The following is a 23,149-nucleotide window of genomic DNA, read 5'->3' on the forward strand; positions in this document are numbered from 1 at the left end:
TATGCCAACGATAACTGAAAATAACTGCCCATTTATGTACATCAGTAGTTTTTTATTTCTTTCGATATGTAGTATGATTTCTAAGTTTGCTACTTCTCTTTAAAGATTACAGCCAAAGGCTAGCTAACTCTAGAGTGTCAGACAGATACCAATGATGCTAAAATATTCACAAGTTACTATTATTCTCTATTTCTCTTTTCTTGTTTCCCTTTTTTCCTTTTATTTTAATTCAGATCTTTGAAATGGTTTTATTGAAATATTTCCTTAGTTGGGGAGACAAATAATAAGTAGGGAAGCTATTTTTTTAACGACCCACATCACAAGTGGTTTATTTGAAATACTAGCCAAATACACATATTTAAGAGTGCCCCTTTTTTCCAAACCTATTATTCAGTTTATCTATGAATCACGTAAAAAATGAACACTTACTTTCAACCGCCACTTTTAACCCCGAAGTTAAACAAGATTAATCGGAGCTGGGCGTGTTCAGGCACTGGCGTCTACAGTACTCTCCCCCACTTACTTCGTTTATACGGCCATTTGCCACATATACCTCCGGGTGCAATATTACTCAATCGACGAGTCTAGCTCTTGTTTGATAGTGGGTGAATAACACGGTATCAAAAACCGAAAGTTCCCAGCTAACTTATGTAATATCTGTATACCAAATTCGACAAAGTGACTCGTCTTTCGATCTCACATGTACCATATCCCACACTAATTTCAGCACAGTAAGTCGTCTTTCGGTCTCACGGCCACTATATACCACAGCAAACGCAAAATTAAAACAGCTGTCCCTACTTGAGTGGTCACGACAGGACAGTAGCTTGAAAATGGTAATAGAATCGAAAAAAAACAACTCCAAATAACTGATACTTAAACTGTCAGCACCACTTCTGGCAGTTTGTGATAACACCATTTCCCGTACAAATCTCCTTTGGGCTAAACTCCAATAACTACGCCCAAGCAGCTCTCCAACGCTGCACAAGATCTAACTCGAACTGACTACCTTTGTAATGAGCTTCACATAACTGCTCCTTGTTGTTGTTGTGGTCTTCAGTCCTGAGACTGGTTTGATGCAGCTCTCCATGCTACCCTATCCTGGGCAAGCTTCTTCATCTCCAGGTAGTTACTGCAACCCATATCCTTCTGAATCTGCTTAGTGTATTCATCTCTTGGTATCCCTCTACGATTTTTACCCTCCACACTGCCCTCCAATGCTAAATTTGTGATCCCTTGATGACTCAGAACATGTCCTACTAACTGGTCCCTTCTTTTTGTCAAGTTGTGCCACATACTCCTCTTCTCCCCAATTCTATTCAATACTTCATCATTAGTTATGTGATCTACCCATCTAATCTTCAGCATTCTTCTGTAGCACCACATTTCGAAAGCTTCTATTCTCTTCTTCTCTAAACTATATATCGTCCACGTTTCACTTCCATACATGGCTAACTCCATACAAATACTTTCAGAAACGACTTCCTGACACTTAAATCTATACTCGATGTTAACAAATTTCTCTTCTTCAGAAACGCTTTCCTTGCCATTGCCAGTCTACATTTTATATCTTCTCTACTTCGACCATCATCAGTTATTTTGCTCCCCAAATATCAAAACTCCTTTACTACTTTAAGTGCCTCATTTCCTAACCTAATTCCCTCAGCATCACCCGACTTAATTCGACTACATTCCATTATCCTCGTTTTGCTTTTGTTGATGTTCATCTTATATCCTCCTTTCAAGACACTGTCCATTCCGTTCAACTGCTCTTCCAAGTCCTTTGCTATCTCTGATAGAATCACAATGTCATCGGCGAACCTCAAAGTTTTCATTTCTTCTCCATGGATTTTGATACCTACTCCGAATTTTTCATTTGTTTCCTTCACTGCTTGCTCAATATACAGATTGAATAACATTGGGGAGAGGCTACAACCCTGTCTCACTCCCTTCCCAACCACTGCTTCCATTTCATGCCCCTCGACTCTTATAACTGCCATCTGGTTTCTGTACAAATTGTAAATAGCCTTTCGCTCCCTGTATTTTACCCCTGCCACCTTTAGAATTTGAAAGAGAATATTCCAGTCAATATTGTCAAAAGCTTTCTCTAAGTCTACAAATGCTAGAAACGCAGGTTTGCCTTTCCTTAAAATTTCTTCTAAGATAAGTCGTAAGGTCAGTATTGCCTCACGTGTTCCAATATTTCTACGGAATCCAAACCGATCTTCCCCGAGGTATTCCATTCGTCTGTAAAGAATTTGCGTTAGTATTTTGCAGCTGTGACTTATTAAACTGATAGTTCGGTAATTTTCACATCTGTCAACACCTGCTTTCTTTGGGATTGGAATTATTATATTCTTCTTGAAGTCTGAAGGTATTTCGCCTGTGTCATACATCTTGCTGAACAGATGGTAGAGTTTTGTCGGGACTGGCTCTCCCAAGGCCATCAGTAGTTCTAATGGAATGTTGTCTACTCCCGGGGCCTTGTTTCGACTCACGTCATTCAGTGCTCCGTCAAATTCTTCACGCAGTATCGTATCTCCCATTTCATCTTCATCTACATCCTCTTCCATTTCCATAATATTGTCCTCAAGTGCATCGCCCTTGTATAGACCCTCTATATACTCCTTCCACCTTTCTGCTTTCCCTTCTTTGCTTAGAACTGCGTTTCCATCTGAGCTCTTGATATTCATGCAAGTGGTTCTCTTTTCTCCAAAGGTCTCTTTAATTTTCCTGTAGGCAGTATCTATCTTACCCCTAGTGAGATAAATCTCTACATCCTTACATTTGTCCTCTAGCCATCCCTGCTTAGGCCGGCCGCGGTGGTCTAGCGGTTCTGGCGCTGCAGTCCGGAACCGCGGGACTGCTACGGTCGCAGGTTCGAATCCTGCCTTGGGCATGGGTGTGTGTGATGTCCTTAGGTTAGTTAGGTTTAAGTAGTTCTAAGTTCTAGGGGACTTATGACCTAAGCTGTTGAGTCCCATAGTGCTCAGAGCCATTTGAACCATCCCTGCTTAGTCATTTTGCACTTCCTGTCGATCTCATTTTTGAGACGTCTGTATTCCTTTTTGCCTGCTTCATTTACTGCATTTTTATATTTTCTCCTTTCGTCAATTAAGTTCAATATTTCTTCTGTTACCCAAGGAGTTCTACTAGCCCTCGTCTTTTTACCTACTTGATCCTCTGCTGCCTTCACTACTTCATCCCTCAGAGCTACCCATTCTTCTTCTACTGTGCTTCTTTCCCCCATTCCCATCAATTGTTCCCTTATGCTCTCCCTGAATCTCTGTACAACCTCTGGTTCTTTCAGTTTATCCAGATCCCATCTCCTTAAATTCCCACCTTTTTGCAGTTTCTTCAGTTTTAATCTACACTTCATAACCAATAGATTGTGGTCAGAGTCCACATCTGCCCCTGGAAATGTCTTACAATTTAAAACCTGGTTCCTAAATCTCTGTCTTACCATTATATAATCTATCTGATACATTCTAGTATCTCCAGGATTCTTCTATGTATACAACTTTCTTTCATGATTCTTAAACCAAGTGTTAGCTATGATTAAGTTATGCTCTGTGCAAAATTCTACCAGGTGGCTTGCTCTTTCATTTCTTAGCCCCAATCCATATTCACCTACTTCCTTCTCTCCCTTTTCCTACTCTCGAATTCCAGTCACCCATGACTATTAAATTTTCGTCTCCCTTCACTACCTGAATAATTTCTTTTACCTCATCATACATTTTTTCAATTTCTTCATCATCTGCAAAGCTAGTTGGCATATAAACTTGTACTACTGTAGTAGGCGTGGGCTTCGTGTCTATCTTGGCCACAATAATGTGTTCACTATGCTGTTTGTAGTAGCTTACCCGCACATCTATTTTTTTTATTCATTACTAAACCTACTCCTGCATTACCCCTATTTGATTTTGTGTTTATGACCCTTTATTCACCTGACCAAAAGTCTTGTTCCTCCTGCCATCGAACTTCACTAATTCCCACTATATCTAACTTTAACTTATCCATTTCCCTTTTTAAATTTTCTGATCTACCTGCCGGTTAAGGGATCTGACATTCCACGCTCCGATCCGTAGAACGCCAGTTTTCTTTTTCCTGCACCTATCACATGATAATTTTATTAAATCCTCGATTCATGGTGACTGACTTACAGGTATTTCCAGTAAGTCAACGTCTAAGTTGAACGTCCCTAAACCTTATCTTCACACACTACACCGTACAGAGCGACCTCTGCTCAACGGAAATCTCCGTACTCATCTCTTCCAGAATGACACTGATTTTACACTCATGTAGAAACATACTGCTGCAGTCATTAACGAGTCAATAAGTGAATAAAGTTAGACCACTTTTAACAACATACAGATTTTTGAATTCAGCTGCCGCGGTATGTAACAGCGGCCTCCTGCAGTTGCCTGCTGTGCATATTTGCTGCTCATAGAAACGTTGCATTAGCATCTCTCGTCCATGGAAGTAAGAAAAAAAGAAGGGAGAAGGCACTCTGACGACTCTCTTCTTTTTTTACCTCCATAATAGACTTACACAGCACGTTGTTTTGAAGCCAGAGTGCCGCCATCTTAAATAGCCCAAAGCAATAGCAGACTACTATTTACGATTGATTCGTATTCATTATTTTGTCTTGTGTACACAACAACTGTTTTAAATACTAAAAATTACAGGCTTACATGAATAACATAGTATCAATGCTTGTTTCCTTACTGGTACTGCTTTTTGTTCGTTAAATTTTCAGCTTTTAACTCGTATGTAGAACATTTGTAATGCTCACTTTTGCAAAAAACTTACCGACGTGTACTTTGCTAGCCCATAAACGTGTACAATGAGGGAAGACGCAAGTATCTTGTGATGTCAACGAACTGAACGAATGTAACTTCCTGGTAGAATAAAACTGTGTGCCGGACCGAGACTCGAACTCGGGAAAGCTGTGAGGACGTCCGTGAGTCGTGCTTGTGTAGCTCAGCCGGCACGGTTGCTCAGCGTGTTCGGTGAGAGGGTTAGCAGCCCTCTGTAATAAAAAAACTGAGTTAACCGATCAAAGACGAACTTCAACGGATGTCTTACGACGTCCGCCCCGAGCACATACAACGAACGAAAACGAACAAAATGAGAATAATAAAAAAAAATTTTTAAAAGTTGGTAGGGCACTTGCCCGCGAAAGGCAAAGGTCCGGAGTTCGAGTCTCGGTCCGGCACACAGTTTTAATCTTCCAGGAAGTTTCATATCAGCGCACACTCCGCTGCAGAGTGAAAATCTCATTCTGGAAACTGAACGACTGCTGAAATGTCAAAGAAAAACTGCATAGAGGCGTACCTCCACGCATAATTTTTAAACATGTTCCAGTATTGTGCAATACTATAAATATGGCTAAGGGAACAGTCTCAAACACATAGACCTCATAAAAGGGATATTTTGCTTTAACCTGTATGTCAGTAATTTTTTTAGTAATGACAGCCTAGCCCATGTAACATTTAGGCCTACCTTTCCAATAGTAGCCAGTTTACTTCTTTTCCCGGAATAATTCTCGCCATTAACTCTGTCAGTTTTTCAGGAATAACCCAACATATTACAGTTGGAATGTAGGGCTCTTTGTTCATCTTCTTCGTTTCAATTTTGAAATTAATTTTGAGGTTTTCAGAGTACAGAAGTTTATACCATGCTTTGTGATATACCAATAGTTAGTTAGTTTCATGTTCCACACATCATTTGTAGGATAAATTTTAATGATGTGGAACGAGTCATTTGAAAATAACATCAATTTCTTTGTATGCCTCCATGCTGATCATAAATTACTTTTTTTTTAATTAGAGACAGACAAATGTAAGTTAGTAAATCGAAGTCATCGCCGTTTTACACTTTACAGTAATAGATCGTCTTATGTGGATAAGGAGTTGCTAAAGAGAAACGTTTGCAATTTAGTTTAAATCTTACTTTGCTCTCTGTGAGGCATTTTATATCACTAGGTAAGGGATCAAAACATTTGGTTGCAGTATTGTGAACCCCTATTTGTGGTACACACAACCTTAACGTGGCATAATGTCATGTTTTTCTTCCGTTACTGTAATTATGTACAACATTATTCCTGTTGAAGTGAGGTGGATTCCTTACAATAAACTTCACTAGGAAGTAACTATTCTATGAAGCAGTTAGACTGTTGCTACTCACACACCGAGCAGCAGGCAGGCACAACGAAAAGAGTGTTCATATAAGTTTTCAGCCAGACCCTTCTTCGGTCAGGAAGCAAAGCGCTGTTCTAGCCAGAATCCTTTTTAAAGAGAGAAGAAATGTGAACAATGGATAATAATCGATGGGAGGAATTTGGGGCATGAAATACTGCAACAACAATCTGTGTGGTCACAGAGATATGTGTTGTGTGGACGCAAGACCATTGATTCAGTGTGGCTCCAATGCCGGAGGATTTGCGGTTAAAATGTGGTTTTCTTAAACAACATTACGATAGGGTCGATTATTACACCCGTGAACGACGCATTTTTCATGAATTAACTACATCTGCACACAATAAAAAACCAGATTCTATTTGTGATATGACTACGAAAGTCAATAGTTATTCACAACGGTCGAAACGACGTATGGGTACGTCAGATTGACGTCACGGGGACGTATATACGTGGTGAACCATGGTGGTATAAACGCGCTGAGCCTAATGTTTTAGGCTACGTAAGATGGCGGATCACGGCTTCAAGTTTGTGACGTAATGACAATTCCATTCTTCTTTTATCTCCATGCTCTCGTCCCACCAGGCACGGCAGCTTCTCGCTTTTTTCCCGATTCTTTTTTCTTATACAGCAATATAATTATGTACATCAATGCAATATCATTAGACATTAGGCTACCACATCCATACACTCACGTTTGGTTCCTTGGCAGAGTAAATAACTGAAACTTCTAAGTTAGTGCAACCAGAAGATGCTATCGTATACGTCACATACAGAGCTATAATAGAACTGCTGTTTGCTACCGTAGATTATCGTAGTTTTCCTAGTTGTGTTGGTCATGTAAGATTTTAACCACATTACATTTCTGTTAAGCAAGGCCTTATCTCATTTCGATCGCTCTGTTCGCATATGCGATCAGTGTCTTAGTAGATTCGTCTTGAAACCGGAAGCAGTAAACCACCTAGAAACTGAGTGAGGGTATATGAAGAATCGTGGTATCTACAAAAGATTTTTTCTTGATAGTTATCCTCTAGTCTGTTACTTAAAAATAAACAGTATTTAGAACAAAACTGAAACTGTCAATGTTTAATTCAGGTGTTATCCGAAGATTGTTGATTCGTAATTTGAAACAGAGGGGTCTTGTAGTAAAAATAAAAAAAAATACATATTTATCATACAGCGCTAGAAAACAGTTTTGCGAAAAACGAGAACAATTTAAAAAGAAGACAAAAACATAGACAATCCTTCATCGAACTTGAATAAAACATTTTTTGTTACTCGCAAGCAACTTTAACAATTATCAATAATGACAGCAAACTCTTACGGTAACTTTGATCATGATTAACGTTCTACTGAATACAAAATGATAAAATAGTTATACAGATTCTGTTATATTTGTGCATGTAAACTGTACTTAGAACAAAAGTAATTGCTTTGGTTACATAAATGAGCAGAAGTTACACGATCAACTAAATTTTATTACTTATAAGATACAATTTATATTTTGTGAGGACCTAAAATACACAATGGACTAACACTGAACGATGTGCAGTTCTAGTTGTGTGCAAAATAAACGAACAAACAAAGATCAAATAAGTATTTGGCTCGCAGTTTCTGCCTCACAAATTCAGTTACGTTTCTTTCCATACCAATGCTGCCAATATTTCCGGTATTCCTACAATTTACTACGTCATCTAAGTACTGTGCGAAAACTACCGAGCTGTAGTTTTCGTGCCGGCCAGGGTGGCCGAGCGGTTCTAGGTGCTACAGTCTGGAACCGCGCGACCGCTACGGTCTCAGGTTCGAATCCTGCCTCGAGCATGGATGTGTGTGATATCCTTAGGTTAGTTAGGTTTAAGTAGTTCTAAGTTCTAGGGGACTGATTACCTCAGGAGTTAAGTCAGATAGTGCTCAGAGCCATTTGAACCATTTTTGTAGTTATCGTAGAGCGAAACTCTAGTCACATATGCTGAAACTCGCAAACTCACTCATCGAAACTTATAGATCAAGTAAATACATACAGAAAGGATCTGATAGTTTGGTGGTAAACTACATGTCTGGAAACCGAGACTTGCAGAATCGAACCTCAGTAGGACCACGGATTATTCAGACTTCGGTTCAAACCAGCCTTTATCTCTCAACGATGTGAGGAGCTGCCAGATACATCACATGGTTTGGATGCCACATTAAATTGTAGGTTGCCTATCTCCAGTGGATAACTGGGGTAGATTAGGTACACACAAGCTGCCAAAATGGCAGACCTTTGACCCATACGAAATTATTATTATTATTATTAGAATTATTATGTAAACAAATGGTTCGAAGGCAGTTCCTTGAGGGACAGCCAAAATTATGTCTGCGCTTTTATTAATACTGTCACCCAGACAAGTTGGACTTTTCGTGTCAATGAAAAGAAACTTTGGAGAGATGTTTTATGTGAACTGGTAACTTCAAGTAAATGTCGCCAAATATGGATAATCAATTTGTCCATAGATACAAGAAGAGAGCCCAGGAGCTGTCACGGCTGTTCCATGACAGGCCCCGCACGCCCCTGGAGGAGGTGGTGTACTGGACGGAGTACGTGGTGCGCCACAAGGGAGCGCCACACATGAGGTCAGCATCGCTGGACCTGGCGTGGTACCAGCTGTGCCTACTAGATGTCGTCGGTGCTGTGGCAGCCGCCGCTGCACTGGCGCTCTGGATTCTGGTGGTCGTGCTCAGAACTCTGTTCAGGCTGCTCGGCGTCAGTGGGCCAAAAACAACTGCGAAGGGTTCCACGACTAAATCAAAGAAACTTGCGTAACACCGAAAATAAAGTTTTAACTTGTACAAATACAGTATTGTTGTAGTTACGAAGAATTATTTTGTACTTACTGTACAGTAAATGTTTAGTATTTATTTTACTGACTTCATTCTATTATTTATTTTTGCAGTATGCTTCTTCCCAGGATTTCAAAACCATTCTCTGAGTCATCTACAGCTCCTCACATTAGTCCACTTTCATCATAGTGTTTGAAAATCTATTTGTAGCTCTAAAAAATTTGATGCTTCTTAACTTTCTATGTTATATGTCTGTCTTATGTAAAATCTGCAAAGTCTCCTTAAAAATGTTCCAGTTTCAATGCTGTTTTATAAAAGTTTAATTTAGACTATTTTGTACGGTTAATACATCCAACTGAAGATAAGCTAATCTATTATTCTTACAAATGTTTAATATGTGGACCTTTAGTTGTGTAGCACACATTCAACTAAAATCCAATTCTTCTCACTCTATGGTTAACGAGTCCCAAGTGATAGAAGCTTCTTCAGTTCTGTGTTTCAAACTGGGTAAATCATTAGGTGGTGGCGAAACATAGACACGATCTTCTACAAATCCCCAAGCGAAAAAGTCGCATGGCATGATGTCAGGTGAACGTGGATATCAGCAGAAAAGGGCAATATCATATTCACCATCACGACCAATCCAACGATCAGAGATTTCAACATTCAATCACTTTTGTATAATGAAATGGAAATGGAGAGGGGACTCCAGCTTGTAGCCAAAATAAAATTATCAGGTACATCTTGTAATTGGGGAAAGTGCAAATCTTGCAACATATCCACATAAGGGACCCCTGTCGCTGCTGCTGCAGCGAAAAAAAAAATAGAAAATAGTTCACACAGTTGGTGTTGAGGCAGCCCGCAGAAATGTTTAATTCTGGGGACTCTCTTTGGTTGTGTACTGGTTTCTGAGGATGTTCTGACCCCCAGATATGACCATTATGGATATGTACATCCACTTAGATGAATAGTTGTCTCATACTAAATACCACATGATCAAGAAAGTCTTCTGAACTCGCAGGTTTTCCCGGTGTGATTGATTAATAGTGAGATTTCTTATGTTCAGGTGAGTTGTTGTTTCTATTTTCTGAACAATATTTCAAACACCAACTCAGCCATCTTCTTCATGAGCTGCGAGTTGCTCGTCGAAGTATTGTGCAGAAAATGGAAACAATAACTAGGCTGAACATTAGAAAAATGGCTCTGAGCACTATGGGACTCAACTGCTGAGGTCATTAGCCCCCTAGAACTTAGAACTAGTTAAACCTAACTAACCTAAGGAAATCACAAATATCTATGGCCGAGGCAGTATTCGAACCTGCGACCGTAGCGGTCTTGCGGTTCCAGACTGCAGCGCCTTTAACCGCACGGCCACTTCGGCCGGCGAACATTAGAAATCTCACTATTGAGGAAGTCATTTATCCACTGCAATAGTTCACTTGCAAAGTTACAACATATGCCACAGTTATCTGGCAACCTATAACTAATAAGGATGCATAAGTAAACGTTTTATAAAAACCTTACACACCGTCGTCTTGGGCAACTGGGTGGGCTGGCAGCATCATATCCGCTGCTCTTCAGCCAAAAGTAAGGAAGTATACAAAGAAGACATTTAAAATAACAGGAAGGAGATAATATGGTGTACATAGATATAAAAAAGGGGGAACAATACGGAAGAGAACAGACAAAAAGGGGGGCGACTGTAAAATGGAGATAAAAACCGTAAAAAAGTAGCGCACGCAAAAAGAAACCACACACTGGATCATAAAAGTATCGACAGATGGCGTAGCACATAACAATCACAGCTCTTGACGCATGGGAGAACAGCACCAAAAACACTGATGTAGCACACTGAGGACGATGAGCAAACAGAGGATCTGCCAGGGGCATGGTGATGAGTGAGAAGGGAGGGAGGGGAGGGGAGGAAGGAGACAGGTGGGGGTGTGCCAAAGAGGACCAGGAAGGGAAGGACTTGCGAGGACACAGTCAAGGAGGGGGTGCAGGGACCCAGGGGGAAAGGAGGAAAATCCGCTCTGGGAGAAAGAGGGGAGAGGAAAAAGGGGGCCCTGAGGGCAGGTTACAGTTGGAAGGAATGGTACATGTCACGGTGAAGTTCAACATCCAGGAGGGGAAGGTACTGGAAATTGACCAGATGAAGGAGGGTGTGGAAGTGGAGAGAGGGAGAGATACAGCAATACAGGCACAGCAATGGGCAGGGGGTGGAGAGGAGGGAGGAGACTGTAGACATTGTAAAGGATGCAGAGATGTGGAGGAAAAGTAAGAGGTAGGGAAAGGGGATGAGGCCACACAAGAGTCATGTGGGGGAAGGAAGGTGGATACAGAAGGCAAGGCAGAGCACGTGGCATTTGAGGATTTGGAGGGATTTGTAAAAGTGGGAGGGGGGGGGGGAGAGTCAGAGATCCAGGCAACGCTGGCATAACAGAGGATGGGATGGAGGAGGAATTTGTAGGTGTGGAGGATGGTTGAAGGATGCAATCCAGATGTCTGAGCGGGCAGCTTCAATAGGCAGAGGTGGGAATAGGTGTTCTGCTGGATTGTCAGGAGGTGAGTCCAGGTGAGGTGATGGTCGAGGGTGAGACCAAGGTCTCTCAGGGTGAGGTGAGCTGGATGGGACGACCATAAATTGTGAGGTAGAAATTGGGGGACAGAAGGAGTTGGTGGTGCGGCTTATGATGATTACCTGGGTTTTGGAGGGGTTGAGACGAAGTGTTGAACTGGTCAAGGTTTTTGGAGGGTGGGTTGGGATCATTGAAGGGTAGAATAGAGAGCCAGTCAGGTAAGACTTACTTTCCGAATGGGCATCTTATCAACATGAAGTGACGATGCTCTCATACGGTTACCTTCTTCTTCAGACGCTTTTGGACGTCCCTTGCTTTCGCTTTTCACACATACCTGATCGTTTCGAAATTACTATACAATCAGCCGGTGTTTTTGTCACAATGGGGATCATAAAATTTAAACTAAACGCAGTTTGAACTGAAATTACAATTACACACTTAGCGAACTGGTGAACATAGAACGCTATATGCTCAAGAGTCGCCATTTTGCATATGTGGCACAGCAAGCGGGAAAACAACAAAGCTTTACTCGCGCATGCCCTCATCTAAAATTGTTTGAGTTAGCTTTGATTTGATCTTGAACGACTACTGTACAACGCTCGCATTTGACACTACTAAAATTTGTAACTGCAGCACTATTTTCCGGCCATTCCACTTTGTGTCTACACATTTCATCTGGTCGAGCGCTTTTGTCTTCGAAACGAAAACAAGTAACGACCCTGCTATTCACTTACAGAGGGAAATAGCTTGAAATTCACGCCCATGCACAATTTTTAAAAATATTTCTATTAGTATGGAACAAACTTCTGGTTCATCTGCAACTCTCAATATAATATCAGAATCCTGATAGAAGAAACTTATGTTGTTTTAGTGGTAAGAAACGAAAGAATCATTCAGCTTCGTACCAGAGCTTGAGGAATTGAAATGTAGGTACGAAACTCACAGGAATGACCAAGTTGACGTAGTAATTAGAGACACTGCTGATAAAGTGTCATAACCAGTTGTATACTACATGGTCGATAGGTAGTTCCTCCCTCAAGATTTTTTAGAATATATTTACTACACAGAATTTTATCTACAAAAACATACACCTACGTTTGAACGAATCATTTGGGCAGTTATCTTCTCACTTTTTCAGTATTTTCATGGTGTCCCTGTCTATGAAGATATTTTTCATTTCGTCTGCCGAAACTCTTTGTGAGGACTGCCATCTCTTCAGAGGTGGCTGAGTTCCATTTCTTCTGAACACGTGCAATAAGCGGATCTTGTTGCGTGGACGAGGTCCTTTGAAGATTGCATTCTGGAATCTGTAGGGTTTCGGTGTGGACTGTTACCAAGCCAGCCATCCAAAACAACAGGGAATGTTCACTTCAGAAGTACCGTTGCGTGTTCGGCCGTAAGAGCTGTTGCCCCATTTTGCATAAGAACAACATTGTCTCGATTTGGGAAAAGATCTTTCTGGGGTGCCCGGTCACAGACAGGAACAATACTTTTCCAATAATAATCGCTACTGACGATTCTTTGTGTGTCAACCACACGCAGTTCAGTTTTTACACAGTCGAAGATGCCGCAAACCGCCAGCGGCCATTATCTTTCAATCCTCGCTCTTATGTGTAGAATGGGGAAATTTTCTCTGGTTCATTTGTACAGATTTGTGCATTTTGTTTGTCGGGATTTGGGTAAAGCTCGACAGGAGACTTGTCTGTAAAAGAAGTGTGCATACTTTTCCTCTTTCCTTCAGGGTTGTAGATGTAGACGGTGGTGGTAAGTTCTTAGGGTACCAAACTGCTGAGGTCATAGGTCCCTAGGCTTTTTTTTTTTTGGGGGGGGGGGGGGAGGTCATCAGTCTTCTGAGTGGTTTGGTGCAACCCGCCACGAATTCCACTCCTGTGCTAACCTCTTCATCTCAGAGTAGCACTTGCAACCTACGTCCTCTATTATTTCTCTATTATTTGCGTTCTACAGCTCCCTCTAGTACCATGGAAGTCATTCCCTCATGTCTTAACAGATATTCTTTCATCCTGTCCCCTTTATCAATGTTTTCCATATGTTCCTTTCCTCTCCGATTCTGCACAGAACCTCCTCATTCCTTACCTTATCAGTCCACCTAATTTTCAACATTCGTCTGTAGCACCACATCTCAAATGCTTCGGAACGGTTTTCCCACAGTCCATGTTTCTCTACCACACAATGATGTACTCCAGACGTACATTCTCAGAAATTTCTTCCTCAAATTAAGGCCGATATTTGATATTAATAGACTTCTCTTTGCCAGGAATGACCTTTTTGCCATTGCTAGTTTGCTTTTGATTTCCTCCTTGCCCCGTCCGCCACTCGTTATTTTCAAATATGGTTCAAATGGCTCTGAGCACTATGAGACTTAACACCTGAGGTCATCAGTCCCATAGAACTTAGAACCGGGATTCGAACCTGCGACCGTAGCGGTCGCGTGTTTCCAGACTGTAGCGCCTAGAACCGCTCGGACACCGCGGCCGGCACTCGTTATTTTACTACCTAGGCAGCAAAACTCGTTAACTTCATTTACTTCGTGACCATCGATTCTGATATTAAGTTTCTCGCTCTTCTCTTTTCATTATCTTCGTCTTGCTTCGTTTTACTCTAAATCCATACTCTGTACTCATTAGAATGTTCATTCCATTCAGCGGGTCATGTAATTCTTCTTCACTTTCACTCAGGATAGCAATGTCATCACCCAATAGTATCACTGATGTCCTTTCACCTTGAATTTTAATTCCACTTCTGAACCTTTCTTTTATTTCCATCGTTGCTTCCTCGATGTGCATATTGAACAGTAGGGGCGAAAGGCTACAATCTTGTCTTACACCCTTTTTAATACGAGTACTTCGTTCTTGGTCGTACACTCTTATTATTCCCTCTTGGCTGTTGTACATATTGTATATGACCCGTCTCTCTCTATAGCTTACCCTTGGCTTACACTGTATTTAATCTAGCTTAAGCTAAATTACGCTAAGGCCAACACACACACACCCTTGGCCGAGGGAGGACTTGAACCTCCGACGGGGGGAGCCGCGTGAACGGTGGCAAGACGCCTTAGAACGCGCGGCTACCCCCCGCGGCCCTTCAGGGTTGGCGTCACAGAAACCTGACATTATTCTTTCAAAAACCTCCTGATAATCAACAGCATTTTTGTGTGATTCAATGGGTTTTGTTGGGTACACATACGGATTTTTTGCCCGAGACTGTGTACGAATAAAGTCTTTCACAGTTGTCCTATTGACGGTCTTCTGCCTTTTGTTGGTAATCATCCGGTTAATTCAGGCATTTGTGAACTGCACGAGTTCCAAGACATTACGTCTGATTTTGTTCTTAGTGTCCAGTGTTAGTTTTGCTCGTCTTCCAAATCTGCTTCTGTCGCTAATATTACTATTACCTATGTTAACTCATAGTCCAACAGTTTTAGGATCGACACCCAATGTTAGAGCAGTTTCGGTGTTAGACATTCTACTGGTATGGAGGCCTTGGATCTGGTAACGAGCATGTTCACGTTTCGGTCTCATCGTTTAATGACACACATGAAACTTTCGAAAAACACAAATAACCCAAAATCAGTATATAAAGATAAAAATTACATTACATTAAGTAAGCACTGTGTAAATTTGTTAAATTGAAGAAAATTTAAATTCCACAAAACTGTCCTTTTTATCGCCCTCATAAAAATTTAATGGTAATGTTAATTATTTTTCTGTTCTTTCATTATGTGAAAAGATAAGAAAATATGCAACAAAAATAATGATTGACAAATTTTCATTAACTCACAAAGTGCAGGTGTGCTAAATTTATGAAAATTATCTGCTTCAAAGAAGTACACCGCCATAACAGCACTTGAAAGAATCCGACAAATAACTGTGCGAATGAAACGAGTTCTGTTCAAAGAATTCCGGAACTTCGTCCACAAAATTTTTCTACACTTACCTTGTACTTACTGTGCACAGTCTATTTCGAAATACTCTCCTCCATAATTGTTACACCGCCCCAAACGCCATTTCCACTTCCGGACGCAGTCTTGATAAACCTTTTGCAGGATCGCTCGAAGCGCTGTCCGTGAATTTTCTTTTATCTCGTCTATCGTTGCAAATCTTCGTCCATTCAATGGGGTCTTCAAGTCTGGAAGAAAAAAAAAATCCGCAGGGGCCAGGTCTGTAGGGCACGGATGATGAGGCAGCACAGTGATTTCGTTTTTTGTGCAGCAGTCACGCACCAACAGGAATGAATGTGCGGGTGCGTTATCGTGATGGAAGAACCGTGAACAGCCGCTCCACATTTCAGGCCGCTTCCTTCTCACATTTTGTCGCAGACGTCGTAGCACGTCCCTGTAGTACCGTCGATTAACAGTTTGTCCATGTGGCACGAATTCATGATGAACTCATCCTTCAGTCAAAGAAAACTATCAGCACGGCTTTGACATTTGACCTGACCTGAGGAGCTTTTATGGGTTTTGGAGAACCTTTCCTGACACATTGTGACGATTGAACCTTGGTCGTAACATCTTAACCGTCATCTTTAACTTCCGTCCGACCATTTCCAAACCATGGGAACCACTCTAACACCGAGTACGGCTTAAGCGCTCATCACCGTAGACTTCCTGCATCATTTGGTCTGCCTCTGTAAAGGTTTTCTTGAGTTTCACACAAAATTTAATGCAGACGTGTTGCTCCTCTAACTCTGTCATCTCAAAAAACTGTGCGACCCAACTTTCTACACAGTACAGTACTTAACAATAACTAATTGACATACAAGAAAAACTTCCGGTAGTTACACATAAAACACAGGTGTGTCCAGGGACGCCAACCGCATTTCGCTCCAGCGTTCCATTGGCGCAAAATTACGAATGTTCCGGAATTTTTTGAACAGTCCTCGTACTTCATCAAGTAATACAGACGAGCATGAAATTCTTACAGCCAGTATCATCTGTTGGAGTAAAGTGTTCTGTTCCCACAGAGCATCGAAGTTTTGTGGCTGTTAATAAAAAAAGAGAGAAACTTCCCGCCCACCCAGTATTACCTCACAGGTGAGAAGCATGTCAGACACACAATCCAGGCAGTTATTATCAAAAAAATGTCTTAACCAACAGTTCAGCTAAAAGTTTTTGCACTGTGACAGAATATACTGCATAAAGCTTATGTTTTCTGCTCGTTCCTCTTCTCAACAACGATACAAAAACAAAACATAAAAAGACGCGCAAAGCAAACGCACGAAGCACACTTTAGAAATAAGGGCTCTCCTTTCGCCTTTGGACTACACGGATTTAGAATATAAACAGCACGCACATATAGTAGAATTTTCCTAGAAGATACACAGGAGAACATCTGTGAAGTTTGGAAGGTAGAATAGCGGTGCTGGAGGAAGTATAGCGCTTCGAGCGGGTACTGGGCTAACTCAGCCGATTGAACATTTATTTTCTCGCATAAGATAAATGTTACAGATTCGAGTCTTAGTTCAGCAGACAATTTTAATCTGCCAGTAAGTTACAAATCGCCGAATATTCTGCTGCAGAGTGAAAATTAATTTTGGGTTATCATATTTTCTTACATAAATTTTACATCCAACAAACGAATTGTTTGTATACTGTACGCAACTCGGAACAATCTATGCGAGACGTGAGGTGGAAGCAGGGACACATTCCTTCCCTCGCTCTCTTGCGTCACGTAGTCCTTTGCGTTAGGGTATTGGCCGTCTGAAAAATATTGCCTTTCTACTAGACTTCATTTCCAGGCTTTTCTTGCTGCCTTCACTTTCTAGTCTCTGAATTTCTTTTATAATGGTGTTTCGCTAGTTGCTTAAGCAGGACCACTGTTGAAGACTGTTTATACAGTAGCTAATGATACCGTGGCCGCACAAATATATTTCACACAGTAACAGTGCACCTAAGAGGAGTGACGATTTAATATATGGGTCTTACATTGTTAGAGCCCCATTAAGTCTGTCGTAGATACAGCGCTGACATAGGTGCAGTCATGAAATTGCTTTTGCAACAGCGTGTACCATTGGGCTCTAGACTACGACACAATGCACACACGAGTTTCAGACGCATTCCTGTAGCACACATTCCTCTCACTCAACAGTGAACAGTACATATGACAACGCAAGATGACTGACAAGTAATCTGTATCACTACCACAGTTTTATATATGAAGACAGCAACCAAAGATCCTTTCTTTCAGTGCAGATACACACCAAGCCTGATCTCTTACCCGGGTCCAGGACTGCGATTAAGGGGTTCATGGGTAGGTCTCACTATCTCAGTAGTGAATAACAGGCTTCACATTTGGGTGGTGGTGTTGGTGGGGGGGGGGGGGGGGGAGGGGAAGCATGCTCAGATGATGGCCGATGTGATTAAAACACGGTTCTCATTCAAATGAGCGAAACATAGGCAAAGTTTGGAAATTTTTTTTGAGACAATGAAAAGACGTACAAAGGATCTGTTTGGGAATTATTATTGATCACACTATGAAATTTATTTTGGATTTTCAATAAAAAAAAAAGAATGGCGCCCGTAATTACGATCTGCTGAAGGGCCTGCGAATTTGCAGTATGCATAATGCGTGCTGTATAGCCATCTCATGAATTATCTGTAACCAAAAATGTATAACATCAGTTGATAATAAATTAAATGTATGGGAGCTTATATTCAACCACAAGGAAATAACCTCAGATTTAACGATATAGTGCTCACTCGAACTTCGAGTTCGATTTTCGAGGGTTTGTTTCATTCTTTATGGCCTTACAAAAAAATGGTCAATATCAACAAATTTCATATATTATAGGTATAAGCTCCCAAGAAAAGTGTTTTGAAAAATTGTATCCCGAGAAAAACCTGTTTAAAGTTTAGGGAAAACTTTTACATGTATTACTAGTTCAATTTGCATAAACTAAATGTTGGTATATGTTTTTGATGTCGCTGAACACGAATCTGAAGCCACATTTTCAAAATTCAAAATGACTAATGTAAATGGCGAACAAAAAATTATTTTTTCTCCAATTTTGACCAAAATTTGACTTAAAAAAGTTTTTCCTCACTTACGTAGTCTACAACTCCAGGAGCGTATATCAACCAGTCCTCTAACTCGAATTGTTCCTGGGGAACAACTCCTCGTTCTTCTTGGCGTGAAAAGCCGATCTGGCTGAGCTAGATATGCTGCGTTTTGCCGTGCGGGGTAGCCGCGCGGTTTCAGGCGCCTTGCCACTGTTCGCGCGGCTCCCCCCGTCGGAGTTTCGAGTCCTCCCTCGGGTATGAGTGTGTATGTTGTCCTTAGCGTAAGTCAGTTTGAGGTAGATTAAGCAGTGTGTAAGCCTAGCGACCGATGACGTCAGCAGTTTGGTGCCATAGGAACTTACGACAAATTTCCAAATTGCTGCGTTCGACAGCCTGCACACGTAGTCGTCAGCTTCTTTGGTGAACATGATTGCATGCATACTGCAATATAAATCATTTTGTGAATGTACATCACGGCACAACAAGTTATCTACCTGAGCCAGACGTCTCCCGCTGACAGCGTGGCACAGTGGGCGCACGAATTAAAAAACCTTTTCGTCCCAACATTTTAGACACGTACACCTTTCAAAAAATGTAATTACAAGAAAAATCGAATTTTTGACCACTTTGAATGAGAAAATGGCCTTAAGATGGCCTCTCGGGTACAGTGGGAAATCCGAATTTGAGTCCCGGCCCGACACAAATTTTCGCATCTTAGCATTGATACATTTCAACGCTCAAATGCGGCTACCATCATTAAAAGCTTCGAATATTACACTGGTGTCCAAAATTAAAGCAACAAACAACTGTTTCTCTGTCCTGTATCTAATTCACGACATAATAATACAAACTGTCAACAGATGTCCCTACGGTAGTGTTCTGCACGGAAGATAGCATCCTGGTCAACGGACAACCACGCCAACGATGACAGTAGGGCACCTATCAAACAGGATAGTGTTCGCTGGGTAGTCCTACATCCACAGTCACTGTGTACGCAGTCACAGGCGGTGAAGTGTGGCATAGGAAGACGCCTGCCAGGCTCTCTGCAGTGGAGGGCCATGGGAAGGAGCAGGACAGTAGCAAACTGAAGTTGGCGATGGCTTAATGTGAATCGTTCTGTGGTTTTTCGGATGTGGCGACAGTTTATAGTGATCGAAACTGTATCCCGGAGACCAGGATGGGGCCGACAACGTCCATTATGAGAAAGAGAAAATCGTTATTTGGCTGTAAGGGCACGACGGTACCGTCTTAGTACTGCACGGTAACTGACATCTGACCTCGCAGCATCCAGTGGACGTGTTGTAGCGAGGAAAACGGTGTACAGAAGGCTTCGACAGAGTGGCCTTTGTTGTCGGAGACCAGCTGTACGTGTATCTCTGACCTGTCTTCACAGAACGGAACTTCCAGACTGGAGCTGTCAACATGCCAGCTGGACGGTCGAACAGTGGGTCGGCGTTCTTTTTACAGATGAGTCCCGATTTGGCCTGTACAGTGATTCTCGACGGATTCGCATCCTGAAGGAACTTCGAATACGATTTCAGGACCCAAACATTGTGGAAAGAGATCGATGTCGAGGATGGTCCCTCATGGTGTGGGCAGGGATTATGTTGACCACTCGAACACACCTTCATGAAATTGTATGGGTGAACCGGCAAGATTTAACTGCTCTCAGGTACCGTGACGAAATCTTGATACCTCATTTGCGGTTGTTGCGATGTGCTGTGGGCCCAGACGTACTGATGGACGATAAACCTCATAGAGCCCGGGCGGTTGATGTTTGCTTGGAAACGGAAGATATTGCATGCATGGCGTGCCCTGCTCGCCCTCCCGATTTTAATGACATAGAGAATGTCTGGGATGCACTAGAGAGACCGCTTGCACCACGTCAGCATCCAGTAACCACTCTCAAAGACTGCGAGCGGCTCTGCACGAAGAATGAACGTTATTGCGTCAACATGAGTGAGCTGAGCTCCGGCTCTCGTTTGTGCCGTTGACAGGTTGACGTCGTGTATTCGGATTGTGACCTCTCGTTTTCTTAGTGTGTTTACTGGCGCCACTACGTTTGCTCGTTTTGTCTGTCTGTCAGTGGCAGCAGCAGCAGCGCTTGTCGATATCAAGTACTGTAGTACTATCTTTGGAGCGACCTCTAGTATTTCCGCGTCGTCGTGTGTCAGGTAGTTCTCTTGGGACGGAGCAGCAGTGAGGTCCGACAGCGCCAGTACTCGCCGAGGGAGCTGTCGATATATGCACTGCCCGATGGAAGGATGTGGTCGCGAGAGTGCACGACCACGTCAAGGTCCGGATTCGGCAAGTTTAAGTTGAATGGATCGTTATATTCGTGTAGTGCAACTTTCACTTGTGTGTGTGTGTGTGTCCGTCCGTCGAAGTGACCTCACGCAGCTCTCAGTTGGCGGTTTTATACTCCGACGTTTCCCTTGCCTGACTTGATTGGCAACGACCGATGGTTAGTCGTTCGGTCGGTAGTCTCAATGGACGACGTGTATCTGGCCTTTCGACCGTTTCTGTGTTCTTATCGTTCATGTCTATGTACAATTCGTCTTGTGTTGCTGTATAGTGACTGTTTTAGCGTTGTTTGAGTTGTTTGTGGAATTGTCTTTTGCGGTTCCATGTGCATCTAGTCAGATTTTGATTGGGCAGTTTGGTCTTAACCCTGTCTGCGTACTAGGATTTGGTGGAGCCAATTTGTGTAATTAAATGCTTGTCATTTGACGATGTCAACTTTTATTCTATCGTGGTAATGGTTATCGCATCTTAGGTGGAGTTTGCGAGTGTGCTGGTCGGCGTTTAAGATGTCCCTAGTTTGAGTTGCCATCCTGTTAAGTAAGCATAAATCTTGGCTGCCTGTCTCACCGCTCACGCAGGTGTAGAGGCTTTTCTCAGGTCGATTCTTGGAGCACTGTCTGTGTATGACTCCCTTCCTTATTTGGTCTGATTGTGTCAGTTGCTTAAAAATAATATTTTGTTTCAATTATTCCTATTGCTTGTGGCCTTCAGCCGACAAATAATTTGAATTCTTCTCAATAAGGTCTTCAGCCGTCAGTGTAGCTTGTGCTAGACTCAATTTTTTTAAATGATGGTTTTTAAAGAATTATTTCCTTAAACAAAGTGTATGTGTTCACTATGCAATCAATGGTAAGAGATTATGCCCCGTTCACACCGTTTCCTGCTTTCCCTAAGCCCCACGTTTCAATGAGATTGATGAACCATTCACAGCATGCCCCGTCATTTGGCAGTCCTGTATTTCTGCCAGAGGTGTTAACACCCCACACTGAAAGCATTAACAAGTTGTCGGAAGGTATGTGTAAACCCGTTGAGTTGAAAAAACCGAAGAATATTTTTGACTACCGTTATGCATGTTGCAGTTATTTACATTCTGTATTCTTTATTGTTAATACTTTACTGTCGCCTGATTATACTGTTTTGTGGTAAAATAAACGCAACGTTGCAAAATTTCGGGTTGTTGCTTTAAGTTTGTACACCAGTGTAAACGTATTTGCCCGACTACAAGTATCACCCTCTCTTGCTGGCGTCAGACTTATTCCTCAGAATTTATTCACTGTTTATCTACGATTTTCAGAATCAGCTGAAACTAAAACACAATATTTGAAAAACAGTTTATATCAAGAATCAGTAACAATTTCTACCAATTTTCAAGATGTACAGAAATATAGCTGACAAAGTTTGGTAAACTTATCGTCTCAGAAAATAAATAATGCGAAGTACTGCATAATTCATTCAGCAGAGAGACAAAATACGTATTACCGAGCCAAATACTACAAACAACATAAATTGCATAATATTGTGTGCTACTTTATGTTTGATACACACAAAACTGAGGTAGGTGACAAAATGTACGTAAATTTTAGTGAATCACATCAGCAAACTGCTATAAAGTTGTGATTAAAGTGATCAAAGGCCTTGAAAGTGATGTTATAAAATATATACATTTCCTGTATGTCTCTGTTGCGCTATTGGGGTGTTCTACATTTTACTTAATTACTTTGTGTACTTTAAAGTACTGGGTGTTCCACAACGATGATCTGAGCTTCAAGGCTTTGTAGCATTTATTACATTTAGTTTGCGATTATAAGAAATACACTCCTGGAAATGGAAAAAAGAACACATTGACACCGGTGTGTCAGACCCACCATACTTGCTTCGGACACTGCGAGAGGGCTGTACAAGCAATGATCACACGCACGGCACAGCGGACACACCAGGAACCGCGGTGTTGGCCGTCGAATGGCGCTAGCTGCGCAGCATTTGTGCACCGCCGCCGTCAGTGTCAGCCAGTTTGCCGTGGCATACGGAGCTCCATCGCTGCCTTTAACACTGGTAGCATGCCGCGACAGCGTGGACGTGAACCGTATGTGCAGTTGACGGACTTTGAGCGAGGGCGTATAGTGGGCATGCGGGAGGCCGGGTGGACGTACCGCCGAATTGCTCAACACGTGGGGCGTAAGGTCTCCACAGTACATCGATGTTGTCGCCAGTGGTCGGCGGAAGGTGCACGT

At 42.0% G+C, this 23,149-nt stretch overlaps 1 protein-coding gene across 1 annotated transcript in view; it reads left to right on the forward strand.

Moving 5' to 3' along the window:
- LOC126418581 (UDP-glycosyltransferase UGT5-like) overlaps nt 1–9,107 on the forward strand; it is an 82,292-nt gene extending 73,185 nt beyond the window's left edge. Inside the window, exon 5 of the mRNA XM_050085400.1 lies at nt 8,694–9,107. Within this exon, the coding sequence (XP_049941357.1) occupies nt 8,694–9,003 (310 nt within the window). The 3' untranslated portion in view covers nt 9,004–9,107. The remainder of the gene's footprint in view (nt 1–8,693) is intronic.
- The last annotated feature ends 14,042 nt before the right edge of the window (nt 9,108–23,149 follow it).

This window comes from Schistocerca serialis, chromosome 9 (genome assembly GCF_023864345.2).
Source record: "Schistocerca serialis cubense isolate TAMUIC-IGC-003099 chromosome 9, iqSchSeri2.2, whole genome shotgun sequence".
Lineage (NCBI taxonomy): Eukaryota > Metazoa > Arthropoda > Insecta > Orthoptera > Acrididae > Schistocerca > Schistocerca serialis.